Source organism: Hypomesus nipponensis, chromosome 11, assembly GCF_054491055.1.
Source record: "Hypomesus nipponensis isolate SF chromosome 11, ASM5449105v1, whole genome shotgun sequence".
Lineage (NCBI taxonomy): Eukaryota > Metazoa > Chordata > Actinopteri > Osmeriformes > Osmeridae > Hypomesus > Hypomesus nipponensis.
This window is the reverse complement of record NC_140371.1, coordinates 14808460-14822362: the sequence shown is the minus strand read 5'-3', so window position 1 is coordinate 14822362 and position 13903 is coordinate 14808460. Positions and strand designations below refer to the sequence as shown.

Sequence of the window (13903 nt, the reverse complement as noted above, 5' to 3'; positions counted from 1 at the left end):
TGGGAATTCACGCCACAATAAGTCAAACCCTAACCCTACTGACTAGACCCTCCCTGAATATATGTGTTTTCAGACTTTTGTTCTGACTGCACAAAGTGTCCTGCAGTATCACATGACAACACAACAGGAACCATGCAAACAGTCTGACTCATAAACATAAGTGATTGAAATCATTGAACTGATTTCTGAAATGTCTCTATTCCCCGAGGTATGTAATATCAGACAACCAATTGGTGATGTTCAAGTCAAGACAAGATACCTTTTCAATCCACACCTTTTCCCCAAGGCTACAGAAAGACACAATTAAATCAGTGCAGGCACAGACTCAGATAATTAATATACAGTATGGAGCATGGGAAGAAATCTGTCTTTCTTAGATGGATGAATAAAACGGCTGACTTATGACAACTGTCCAAATAATGTTGCCATAACACATTATGATAGTTACTTAAAACATCTTCGTAAATAATGCTTAGATTAGTTTTGACTTTGTCTATTTATTTTGACAAACAGTACAAAAAGTGTTGTTGCACAGCTAATAGCATATGATTGTTGTATAGGCAAGTGAACTTAAAACGTCATAATTCAGATGTTTGATTTTGATGTTACTTTACAACATAAGTATCTAATTCCGCCAACAACCAAACAATATAATAATTAGCTGACTAAATAAATTCATATTTTAACCCAACTTGTGGGTGCAGCCTCCCATTGCTTCAATGACGTGAAGGTCCAATCCCTGCTTGAGCTGGTAGCTACCAAGCTGGTGGAGGAGGTATAGCTAAACATGAATGGGAAGGAGATAGGGGCTTTGTGAATGGGTTGGCGGCCAAGACAGTGCTGCAGCAACTGGATAGATTACAGACAAGAGCACTTAGGTAGTGTGATGGGCCACAGCCTGATGCAAGGGAGATGCCTCTGGACCAAAAGAGGGAGCAGATCTATTTGTTGAGTTGATAGCTGTGTTGATATCTTTGGATAGGGCAGGTGCATGGGCGCTGTATAGGGGGGAAAAGTTGGGACAATTCCAAGTGCCCCTGACTGACAGGGGCCCCCAAAAAGTGAAAAACGAATAAAAAATGTAAAGGTTTTTTTCCTCCATGGGGCATATTGGGTGTGCATATTGGGTGCCAGCTCATACAGGCGTGGTGGGGAATGGGTGGGACTAGGTGTGGAGGGCGTTGTTTAGGTTGATCGAAAACACTGGATTATGGAGAGGAAATAGATAGGCTTGACTAATCTTATACTCCAGCCCAGTAGGTGACGGTGTAGGCACCTTTCAGACAGATGCGATCCGCAAACCAGAATCGATAGAAGAAGAAGGAGAAAAGAGTCAAATTCAAAGAAAGTTACAAAGCTAGGTTAGCACTAAACAAAACAAGTTGGGATACATGTTACATTTAGAGAGTCGACAGTGAATTAACTGACAAATGTTTTGCCGAGTACATTTGCGTAAATGGTAAGATACAGTAGACTGCTGTCCACACGAAACTGTGAACACAGTGTTCGAGCCAGCTATTTGACATTTCTCTCATTTTCTTGAGTCTCCCGGCCGAGACCGACAGTGAGCTAGTTGGCACGAATAGTAATAATAGCTATTAGTCAAACGTTTCATTCATAATGGAGACAACACCCAAGACAGCCAAATGGAAGTCCGTCTATGGTACGCCTTGCTGTGAAGAAGAGTCAAGTCCATGTGAGGTCAGCATGGGAAAGGTAAAGAATCAATTCGACTAAAGGTATTACAGTATTTCAAGACGAGACAAGAGTTAATCTGTAGCTGACCCTCACCTGATTTTACACTCACTGTGTGATTTTTCACTTGAAAACTAATGAGCAGCGCTAAACTACCAAATTCGAATAATTGATCTAAAAGTTTGATACCCTGTTGGGTTAGGCCCTTCAGATGTTTTGTAATTTTTTAGATTTCTTTTTCTCCACGCTTAGCCCAAGCAGCAGCTGAGTGCTTCACTAAAGGCAAGATTGAAAAGATCCAGGCGCTCTTTCACCTCGCCCATGTCTGTGGCCAAACGCCTTCATATCGAGGATGACGACCAAAATGATGTTGGACAAGACAAGCACGTACATGTTGGCATAGAAGAGTCACAAGATGTTCACATTGGGGCAAACATAAGTATTCTTGGAGAGAACGAGATTACCAGTAGTATGCCTGAGTCACAGTACCACACGCCTGGAGACCCACACAAATTAATACACCAACTAAAAACAGAAGTGAAGGAAAGGGCAGAGACTCTCCGGAGACTTAAGATGGTGAAGATGTATAGAAGCAAGGTAGCTGCAACTTAAATATAGTTCTTGTCAATGTTTTAAAATCGCAGGTTTTGGTATGAGTTCAAAGGCTCAAAGTTTCCTTTTTATTCTCTTTTCCAGAATGACCTGACCCAACTGACACGGCTGATCGGCAAATGGCGAAGCTGTTGTCAGTCTGCAATGTATGAGCTTCAGACGGATCTACCAGTTGATGGGAAGAAAGCGAGTCTCGCTCAGCTCATAGACCTTTTTGGATTGGAGGATAGCATACTGCAGTTTGACCGGACAGAGGACGATTTCAGGGATGCATGAGTAGGCTACATTGACTTTGTTCATACTGTTCAATTGACTATTAGGTTATCTGTTCATTCCTCTTCTTGGATGATAACGCTATATTCACACTGTTTCATGAGAAATGTTTACTCACTTAAATATTTAAGAAAGTAAACACATTGTTTAATGTTTTATTTCATGCTGCTACATAACAGAAAGTTAGTTCTGTAAACTCTTAAATCTGTTCTATGTTGTAAAGGTTTGTTTTATAAAGAATATGACATAAGGCACTCTGGATCTTTTGGTTATTCATGTTTGAGGTTAGCAAGTGCTGGGAAGGTTTTCCTTCTCATGCGCTCCACCTCGGCTCTAAGGATGGCTAGCTCCTCAGCCTGCTGCCTGGCCAGGTCCATCAGCTTCTTCCTCTGGATGATGTCCTGATAGCGCTCCTCAGCATCGCTTGCCTTGTTCTCCTCCATGGCTGGGAAAAAACATGTACAAGAATTGCTCATCGGATTCAGCAGCCATTAATAGCAAACACGTTGGATCGTTGAATGGATGGTTGCATTGGGAAACACTGTTGTACCTGTAGCTTCATAAAGGTGCATTCTTTCAGCCACAGTCACTTGCATGACAGCCAGCTGCTGGTTCAAAATGGAATTCTTCTCTGTCTTCTGTGCCACTTGTCTCTTCAGCTGCTTGATTATTTTCTTACAGTTTTCTACATTCTTTGTGTGGGTCTATAACATAAGAATGTCATAATATCTGTTTTGCAGAGCACTTTGGAAATCAGACACCCAGCATACAGTATATGCATAATAAATAATGTAATATTTAAATTTTTGAAATACCTTTTCCTGTAAAGTTATTGTTTTCTCCAAAGTGGAAACCTTTTTTGACATTCGATTGTCATGGTCTGTCTCACTGAGATACTGAAGAGAATGAAAGGGAAAACATATTCATATTAATACAGGTTGTGTACAATACTGTATATTCCAGTCAAGACAAAGTCCTGAAGGTCAATGTGCTGTTTAATATCGACATTCAATCACAACATTAAGTAAACATTACCAAGGGATTTTAGGTGAACAATATGTTCATTTAACTGGTGTTTTAAGTTGCCTTCTGACAGGGAAATTAAGTATATAGGCTGTACACCATACAAAAAATGGTGTATGGTGTACTACTGTATACCATACAAATAAAAACATGACAGGACTTTCTAGAACTACTGCAATGAGAATTTTAATTAGAGATAGTCTTTCATTGTCACAAGCTACCAGTGTGACATTTCAGACCCTTTTATTGTCATTTTTCAGTTTAGTTCTTTGTAGAATGATGGCTCCTGTTGCTATCAGCACCAGGCCTCACCTCCTGTAGCTCCTGTGAGACGCGCAGCATCTGGATGTCCCTGGCCTTGGTGTTCAGGTCCTCCATCTGCATCCGCATCCTCTTGTGTTCCCACTCTTGCTGAATGATGCCCTTACGAAAGTCCTTACACTCCACCATCTTGGCTATCTTTTGCTCTCCCAAAGCCTGCCAGTGGGAAACATTTCACAAAAGTAAAACCGACTAATATTGTGAATGATAAAAGGTGTAAAAAGAAAAGAAGAACCTGTTGAAACGCTGGTTAAACCCTAATACTTGATGCAATGTGAAGTGATCAAGTTTCAGACACATACTAATGATCAAGGTGTACAGTACATGAGGCTGGTGTGATGTGCCTTACCCTGATGGTGCCATTGAGGTCTTCCACCACATTCCTGGGAAGCAGCAGGGAATCGGAGTAGTCAGCGATGAAGTCTCCCGGCTCCACCTCCACCTGGCCCTGCTTGATCAGGATCTGGACCATGATGTCCAGACGGAAACGCATTTTCTCCTCACGCAGGCTGAGGAAACGTTAGAATCAGAATCAGAAATGGATTTGTTCGCCATGAATGTTTGCACAGACAAGGAATTTGCTTTGGCAAGGAGGTGCATACAGTAAACATATAGGAATCTGAAATTTAAATGTGGTCTAACTATACTAAGGATACATCAACTAGCAATACTAAGTGGAATACAATTAAAATAAAATATCCAATAAAATATAAGTTGCCAATTTACAATATAAAATACCCAAGGAGTTGAGCTCAGTATTATACTCTCAGCATAACTGATACATCTGTCGTGAGTACAAATAGTAAATGCTGATTTAATAAATGTTATTTATGACCGCACCTACATGAAGAAAAAAAAGTGTGTAAATTGTATAAGCAACAGCATTCTCACCCATTGACATCGTCGATAAGGTTTTTTATCTCCATCTTTGCACTTTCGTCCTCATCAATCCTCTTCTGCAGGAAAGCTTGCATTTCAGCTAGAGTCAAAGCCTTCATTTTCACCTGTGGAAGACGGGTGCGGTGAAATAAGTTTGGATGGAAATGAAGAACTGTTACAGTGTCAATATGAGCAACTTCCCTTGTTCATGCCACATTCAGAGGTTTGCATGCTGCACACATTTCCACTCATCTTAGAAAACATTTAACCAGGAAGGAATATATACACGTTGTAGTTCATTCATGTATTAATCGAATTACCTGCTGTTCACTCTCCACCTTGGCTCTGCGGGTTAGGCAGAACCTCTCCCACACAGAGGGGTCCAGGCCATCAGGCATGTTCTCTGGAGTGTCCAGTTCTTCCATGGCCTTCATCATCTGGCAGAGCCCCTCGGCCGCAGCGAGGCCTGACTCAGCGCCAGGGTGTTCTTTGAAAGGGCTGGTGCTGTTCTCTGCCTGGGTCCTTATCCTCTGGACCCTGGAGCCACAAGCCTCTGTTACACACTGGCTGCACACAGCCGGCTCACAGGGTTTACCTCACAAAGCCCATCCCCGGTTCAATTAAAAGTAGGGTAAATTGTATTAAATTTTTTATTATGTCACTGACAATGAATAAATCACTCTTTTATTCCATATAACTGCTATACCTGGGTCTGCGCTTGTAAAGCTTGTACAAATGATCAACAACATGGCCTGGCACATCCATGAACTCCTTCCTGAATCCCCTATCCAGAAGCTTGGGAGACATATGGAATGTGATTATTAGACATAATTGAGAGGTAATATTAGGATAATCGTATTTGGAGTGCTGGCTACATATATCTTACTTTATCTTCTGCTACAACATTGTCATAGGAGTCACGGAAGAGCTCCACATCCTCTTTGTGTCTGTTAAGCTCTTCTCCAATATCATTCTGTCAAAGGAATGCAAGGCTGTTAAGTGATGGGAATGCCAAGTACTGGGAATGGAGAAAAACACTCTCACACGACAGATTAAAATGCCCTGCAGGTCAGTTCTTGAAAAACATGTCAATCAAAAGACTAAGGGCTACACCCCAGAATCTTATTTGAATTAGTAATGTTACAACTGCCAACAGAGCAACATGAAATAAGACCGATATAAAGCAATGATAAAACCCTTCATTCTGTGCAAGACTTTTTTTACCTTGTAAATTCGAGCCTTTTCTAGTTTCACGTTGAGCTCTCTCTCACGATTGAGCATCTCTTCCTCAATGAGAAGGGAGTGAACGAGGTTGGCAATTTTCAGCTCCTCCTAGAAAATATGTTTTCAATAAAAATGACACTGAAATAAGTGTGTGGGTGTGTGTGAGTGGGTGGGTGTGCGTCTCACCTGGTAAATAACCATCTCAGATTTAACCTTCCTCTCAAACAGCTTAGTCAAGGTATCATCAAAGCCCTGGGTGGCTTCTTTGATGGATGTCTGGAGTTTCTTCATTTCAGTCTCCAAGGTCTGGAGTGAAAAAATGCCCTCCATTTCAAATATTTATATTGACAATGACCAATGGATAACATCCTGCATTTGTAATAGAAGACTGAAGAGCAGGGCTCATTTTTCCCAACCTTTCTGTATTTCTCCTTTTCCTCGCTCAGCTCCTTTGCTTTTTTCTCATAGTCTTTGTGGATCTTTTTCTCCTCCTCAGTCCACTGGATGTCTGACTTGGACAATATGAACTCAGGTGGCGGGACCTCCTGTGTGTTAAGCAGCATGTGGTCAGCACAACAGTGCAACTTCTCATGACCTGTGGTTTCAAAGCTTGAAACCACAGGTTTCTTTGCTTTGTATTATTTTGCCTGCCGTAATACTGGGAACAATTTCCTGTTGACAGCACCATTTTCAGGATGTCCTCTTTTTTCAGCTCGAGCACTCCACCCATCATGTCATCCAGAGCTCTGTCTCTGATGTTGTCGACCTGGAATCCAAACAACAAAAAGACCCAACCACAGCTATTACCCGAGGCCCAAACATCCTGGGTTGGAAAAGTAGAATGGGTGAAGGTGAGTTGAAAGAGAAAGGTGTGACTCGGTACCTTAGCAGCCAGGCGTCTTTGTTCCTCTGCCTTTTTTTTCTCCTCATTCATCGCCCTCTGCTCCGGGGAGAGGTACTTCTCTACTTGAATCTACAATGCATAGGAATGTGCTACTCGTAAATCATCACCTGATATGCAGAAATGCAATTGTTTGATGAGAATATAAACTGTTACGGTAAATACAGTGAAATTATCAATATTTTCTACCAAATTCACAGTTTCTGAGATTTTACAGTTCACTTCACCACAATTAAGGACATATATAAAATAACACATTTGACAAATTGTGAGGTTGTGCAGCTCCGTTACCTCAGAGTCCTGCACAGTGAGTGCCCTCTCAGGACGTTCGCTGTCTGACAGGCTCGGCTCCCACAGCTTCTCTTTCAGATCCAGCTCAGCCATGATCTCCACGATACGTCTGTTCTTATCCTTCACACGGTTAATCTCCTGCTCCTTTTGCTTGTACACCGCCAGAAACTCTGCGTTGAAGGCCGTCTTTACTTTGTAGATCACATCCTAGACAGAAACACAAGGCAGGTGGAGAACATGAAGGTGTGGCACTGCTGTAACTCGCTTGTTCGATTTAGAAATGGAATCTTTTGGTTAGATATGGATACACACATTTGGTGGCAGAACTCGACCCAAAAATCGTGTCGTCGCCTCATACCTGGAGCAGGGTTAGCTGGTTGATCTTCTGCTCTCTGATGTGCAGGCTGAACTGGTTGTAGAGGAAGGGGTTCGAACCTCCAAACTGAGCGCTCAGACTTCCTGTGTGAGCGGCGCTCTCCGTCTCGTGCCCTTCCTCCTCCTCCTCTTCCTCTTTTTCCACAGGGTTCCTGCTTTTTGTCTCCAGAATCTCCTGTTGGAGCTGGGTCGTAGACAGAGAGGAACGTCTTGAATGAACAAAGTATCTTAGTAGCTAAGAAGCACAGTCTGTTGCTGGAACGCGATACTGTGGATGCGCAACTCACATTGCAGTCGGTGTTTTCGATCTTCCTAATACACTGCACCCTTTCAAGTTCCTCAAGCTCCTTTTGTGTGCGCTCCTTCATGGGGTAGTTCTTCACCTCGTGGTCAGAGTGGAAGGCCTCAGATACAGTACACAGACAACAGTAAGCAACTTATCTCAACCTTTTTGACAAACATTCCAAAAGTCTGTTATTTGTGTGCTTCAGAAATCTCTGTTGGCCTTGTTGTAGTTCCGGTCCTTATTACCTTGATAGCTTGCCCTTTGACCTTCATGGAATCCCAACACTCTCTCTTGAGGACATCGCGCAAGTAGCATTTGGAAAGGTTCTCCAGCTCTATCTCATTTCGAACCTGAAATGTTCAATCAAAACCCAAATGGCTCGACCGTCTGAAGCAGCCGACAGTGGATAAATGTGTGAGTCTTACCCTGGTGACCTCCTGTTCCCCCTCAGCCTGTAGCCTCTTCTGCTCCTCCACATCCAGGTTGAATTCCTGCGGTTCCAGGCGCTCCATGTCAGGAAGGCTCTCGTTCTCACGCATCATCCCCTGGACGGTGTCTCGCAACTGTTTGACTCTTTTCCTCAGGTTCTTCTTCGTCTCAGAGAACTGCTGACTCTCTTCCTTGATGACCTGTGGAGACAAGAAAAGTGGGGCTCGTTTTGCTTCAATGTGTGTGTTTTTCAAAGTGTTGTGATTTTTAGAACATGCACTTTTTGAACAGCTTCATACAGTACTTCCGCTGGCGAACTGACATGGAAATGAACTGTGTTACCAATATTGGTTTCACAATATCAAAACCACTTGCCACTTACCTCACAAGTGGCTTACCTCACTAAATCAAAACATGAAATACACAGAAAGGGTTTACTATAGCATGTACCTTCTTGTTTTTATTACATATCAGACTAATTATGAACAAGAAAACCAATACACCACATTGCACCTGTCATATCAATTGGCTCTTATCTACAGTCCTGTTGGGGCAACACTTTCTTTAGAAATGCTTATCTGTCATACTACTGTATCATTTGGTGCCTGATCCTTTCATACATAATGAATAAGGCCACTGTGTTGCTTTCATAAAGCAGGAATTTGCCAAGAGCAACACAGCTGCTTGAGGTATCGAAAAGGCATCTTATCTGTTTTCAATATAAAAGTCCTACATGAGTTGCCATCACAATTTCGCAACATTTTGTTTGCGTTTTATGTTGTGAGCTGTGCTTCTATTCCATGCTGCTACCAGATGTGGAAAGGCATCTCAGTAGGTCTCAGTGTGACTGACCGCTTCCAGTTTGTTGTCCAACCAGGTGGAGTCTGTAGCCAACGGCAGGTTGGTGTAACTCTCATCCTGCTCGGTTACATCCACCGGCTGTCTCTTGTCACTGGCCTACAGAGAGGATGGCACTGTTACATTTGATACAACTTTGTCACATCTGATCTTGTAATGGTTCTAAGAGGGACACCAGGGTTGAAGTAACATCATTGAATCAACTGGGAGTTACCTCAACTTCAAGTAGGTCAACTGAGCCAGTGGGAGACAATACACCTGAGCTCCAGTCAGCCATCTGACTGAGGACAGGGTTCTCTAATGTCACAACACTCTCCAGAGACTTAGCCATGGACTGGCTGTATTGGGTAGCAGCATTGCCTTTGCTAGCTCCAGTGGTTTTGAACCTGTGTACAAATAGAAAATGTCGACTGTAAGTAACATTGAGAGTAGTGTGAACCCTAAAAACATCATAACAATGTAAAACGTATGGAACTATTCACAAATAGGCTTTTTTTAAAGATTCACATTTGAACATTTTGCCCCCTGGTGTCAAGTTTTAGATAACACAATTGCCCCCTGGTGTCCAGGTTGAGATAACACAGTGAAAATATCTTACTTGAGCCTAGTACAGACCAGAGATCCGTCTCTGAGACCTGCAGTGATCAGAGTCTGACTGTCAGAGGTAAAGGCCACTGCTCTGATACCGTCCAGCCAACAAGAATGACACTGCATCTGAACATACCGCTCCTTCGCATGGCATCACAAAAGAATCATCATCATCAAATATAAAGGCAATATCTATAATATATAAGAATAGCTTCTACTGTGTGTGCACGGTAGGAAAGGCTATACCAGGCTTGAGATATCCCTAATGCGCAGCAGGCCATCCTTGCCTACAGACGCTAGCCAGTTCTGGTGGGGTGACAGCAGAACAGACGCAGGACCTAGAGGATGACCTTCCACCTCCTTATCAGGACTTATCTGGTCCAGTTCCTGGTCAGGTGACTTCTCAGTGCTCTGGGAGAATATGGAGGCCATTTTTAAAATCCATGAACAAACACTCTTCCAAAACCAGGCAAACTATCATCAGAACCACGCTACCTCAGTCAGCTGAGAACTGCCATAGATCTTTACCTCAGGAATCTGAAATCTCTGCAGAGTTTTTTTCTTGTGGCAGTAAGCAAAGATCTTATTGGTCCCCAGGACTGATGAGCTGAGTGAGTGAGGGACCTTGTAGGTGCAGCTCTTTACAACGTCATACAACAGGGAACCCCGTAGGTCTGCACACTTTGCTCCCTCTGCCAACCATCAAAGCACGTAAGAACTACTACACATACATATATCGGTACCACTGATTTCTTATTCATAACTGTTTTTTTTTTAATCTAGCTGAATGGCAACAGAAACTGACTCTATAATGACTGAACTGACATTCAAGATGATGAAATTCAACATATCCCAAACTCGGGCCTCAGGGTAGAAGTAGTGACTGTGCAGCTCTCTCTGTACCTGTGAGCTTCTGTACGGGCAGTGTGAGCAGAGTAAGCAGGCTGCCCTCCCCACAGCCTTGACTGGTGTCCTTCTCTCCAGCACACAGGACCAGTAGCCTCACCTGCTTGCTGTCCCGGTTGTACTGGGTAGACATGGAGACCACCGCCCCCGGAACACCTGGACAAACACAATCAGCAATGACGCCTGTCACGGAGCTGTCTTGCATACATCTGTCTGCAATGCTTGGAGAGACCTGCATGAAGTCGTGCGCAAGTATACCTGTGTAGCCGATGATTTCAAACTTCTTGGATGGCTTTGAGTCCAGTACATAGATTAGTGAATCAGAGGCACCAGTGAAGAGGAAGTGTCCTCCCTGGTCAAAGCTTTACAAAGAATATACATCTCAGTGAGATCCTGAGGGCCTGATGACCCTGATACATTATATAAATATAAACCCAAATCTTAATCTTCTCAGTTCCTGTTAGTGATTGGGGGTCTTACACTAGGTGGTCTACTGGAGCGTTGTAGAGGTGGACCCTGTGGACCAGACGAGGCTGCTGCTCCCTGGTAAGCTCGATGAACAGGATGTGACCCGAAAATGTTCCCACGGCAACGTATTGTGCTGCGGGGCAACAGGCCAAACTGCTCACCTGTACAAAAACAAAAAAATATTAAACACATACAACACATTCTAAAAGCATCACACAATAGTTTGCTTTTTGGCACATAATTCTAACCTTTACTTGAAGAGATAAGGTTCCGATGCAAATGCCGTCATCTAGAGACCACACTTGCATTTCTCCTGAGTCCCTCACCGACTGCACCCAGGAAACAAACACAACAGCATCATGATCTGGACCAAAGAGGTAGTAGAGAAGTTAGTATAAAGATAGTATAAATATATTGCATTATTATTGTACTAACCACACAGACTTTTCTCTCAGTATACAGCGAAGCTGCCGCCACAAAGTTGCCACTGAGCACATCCAGAACATTAACCACCTTCTCTGACTGTGTGGGTTCGTACTTGTAGATGCGCCCCTAAAACAGTGCAAAGCGGTTTAATAACTGCAGCCTGGAAATGAGAGAAATGTATGGACACTTTCATTTCAAATGTACTGAATTGCTCACAGTATGAGATGTTAACATAAGTGTATCATAGTCAGGGGAGAATGTGATGCTTGAGGCTGGTTCATCTAAATTCCAATGTTGTGTGACCTCAACGTGGTCACCTTTGATTTTCAAGCAGCGTAACAGACTCTCCTGTAAAACAGCAAGAGTACAGTTACAGTAGTGCGACTATATATCAATATATCAGTCAAAGTGCTGTAATCACACATTACCGAGAATAAGTAGGCAGAATTGTTCACCTTTCCTGAAACAAAGAGTCCATGTTTATGTAGAGCAAAGCTTTCAAAGCTTCCCTCTTTTAGATCGGTTACATCTCCAGCAGCTAAAATAGGGAAAACAGTCTTACATAGTTGTCTGAAAATGGCTATTCATGACTCTACTGTATAGCTTTTTTTTTTTTTTTTTTTACATTGTTTCCCTTTGTTTTGCTTGTACCTGTGGGGCTGAACAGGACAGTGATGGAGAGAGACTCTGGGTCAACCTGCAACAAAAAACCTTCCTTACATCCCACATAAAGTTCTGAAGACGCTGTCCAGCAGACAGCACTAGGGCTTAGTCTGCTCCTGATCCACTTCATAGGCTGTGGAAACAAAGGGGCACCACAGGGAAATGTAATTTCAATGAACCATTGCTCATTTGTATGATAAGCTATATATGATAGAATCCTTTTTCATATTGTGGAGGTGTGCAGCATCCTACCACAAAACGTGCTGCCTTGTCTCCTGTCAGCCCTGCGATTGCAGAGTTAGGCATCTGAGGGCCCAAATAGGTGAGTTTGCCGTTGGGAACATGAGAGGGATTCAACTCCCTCTCCACAAAGGACCCATCAGTAGCAGGGAGATCTATCACACTTCGATGTAACAGAGAAAGGGTCCAATTGAATAGATCAGATTTAGACAGATGTTTAGTACAACGTTGTACTAGATAGGCTACACAGAAACTTCCCAAACTTCCTCACCCTGGTTTCATGATATGAAAGTTGTCACTCTTCTCAATGTTCCAAACAGTTAGGGATGCAGCCCCCACAGCACAAATCTGAAGCCAGTTCAGAGGGTTGAATATCAAAGATGTTATACCCATTGCAGCCCGTGGCTGCTTACAAATTTGAGATCCAGTCTCCCAATTCCTAGAATAGAGCATACAGAAGTGAGAGAGCAGGTTGAGTGAATACACACAGACGATTAACAGAATGTTTGGAAGGAATACAAACTAAATAGCTATAGGGAATTTTAATATCTCCAGTTGTAATTTGCTCACCATACTGTTATGGTGTGGTCTGGAAGTGATGAGCAGCAAGCCAAATATGGACCAGCATCACTTAAGGCTATAGAAGTGTAGGAAAGTTGGGCTGTTCCTGAAGAAAATGTAACCACATTCGTTTAGCTCTGCAGACTAGGCCCTAAACCTAGTATATAAACCACTGGTATCTAAAAACCTGAGTACAAAGACAAGTTCTTACCCTTTAGTTCGTTTTTCAACCCAAGTCCTGGGTAGTTGTACACAAATATGGAGGGGTTCAGCCTTTGCTCAGAGAACGCTAGAGTTCTACAATTGCTATTTGCAGTGACGGTACCAATCCCTCTTCCAGGACTTTGCAGCACATTTCGATTTTTGGTCTTAATGTCCAGGAAAACGATGTAATTCCCACAGATGTAACACACTGTTTTCTTGTCAACAAATTCAACATTTTGATTTGTCAATCCCTGTGCCCACCTAAAAGAATACTTCAATTTAATTGCAAACCTTGATAACCATGATAACCACGGCTACTGTACTATCTGGCTGTCGAATGTTGAGCTACAATACAAACTATAGTGCAGTAACACTGTAACATTGGTACTAACTGTGTTTGTTGTTGCTACTGTACTGTACTGTACTGTACTACGGTAATTCTGGCAGTATTAGTGGCTAGCTTCATGAATAACAAGTACACATTATGCCAAGTTCTAGTGGTTCTTGGTTGGCCAGGGAAGTGTTTCTTACCTGACTTCTAAATTTCCCAGTACATCCATATCAAATAAACCAGGTTGCTAACTATATTTAGCTAGACTGAAAGAAAGGCTACCATATGCATACACCAGCGAAATATGTTGGGTTGTGTATCCTTGACAACCACAACTTGCTTTATTGTC

General features: G+C 42.7%; 2 protein-coding genes across 2 annotated transcripts; one reads left to right on the top strand and one right to left on the bottom strand.

Annotated features, from left to right (window-relative positions):
* The first annotated feature begins 1289 nt into the window (after positions 1-1289).
* Positions 1290-2906, top strand: sfr1 (SWI5-dependent homologous recombination repair protein 1). The gene is made up of 3 exons (XM_084708953.1): positions 1290-1716; positions 1948-2292; positions 2392-2906. Exons 1-3 carry the CDS (start codon positions 1621-1623, stop codon positions 2581-2583), a joined length of 633 nt encoding a protein of 210 aa, XP_084565079.1. The 5' UTR covers positions 1290-1620; the 3' UTR covers positions 2584-2906.
* cfap43 (cilia and flagella associated protein 43) lies at positions 2746-13895 on the bottom strand. Its single transcript, XM_084708948.1, has 37 exons — positions 13755-13895; positions 13231-13484; positions 13029-13125; positions 12730-12897; positions 12471-12621; positions 12207-12351; positions 12011-12093; positions 11772-11903; positions 11565-11681; positions 11378-11458; positions 11142-11290; positions 10920-11023; positions 10659-10817; positions 10284-10447; positions 10002-10166; positions 9766-9896; positions 9382-9553; positions 9162-9266; positions 8306-8509; positions 8126-8230; positions 7882-7998; positions 7578-7778; positions 7220-7426; positions 6911-7000; positions 6713-6793; positions 6444-6572; positions 6214-6333; positions 6028-6135; positions 5690-5776; positions 5510-5598; positions 5124-5340; positions 4816-4928; positions 4274-4433; positions 3916-4080; positions 3396-3476; positions 3131-3284; positions 2746-3025 (listed from the first exon to the last, which is right to left on the bottom strand). The coding sequence occupies exons 1-37, from the start codon at positions 13781-13783 to the stop codon at positions 2850-2852; spliced, it is 5010 nt and encodes a 1669-aa protein (XP_084565074.1). The 5' UTR covers positions 13784-13895; the 3' UTR covers positions 2746-2849.
* Positions 13896-13903: the final 8 nt, after the last annotated feature.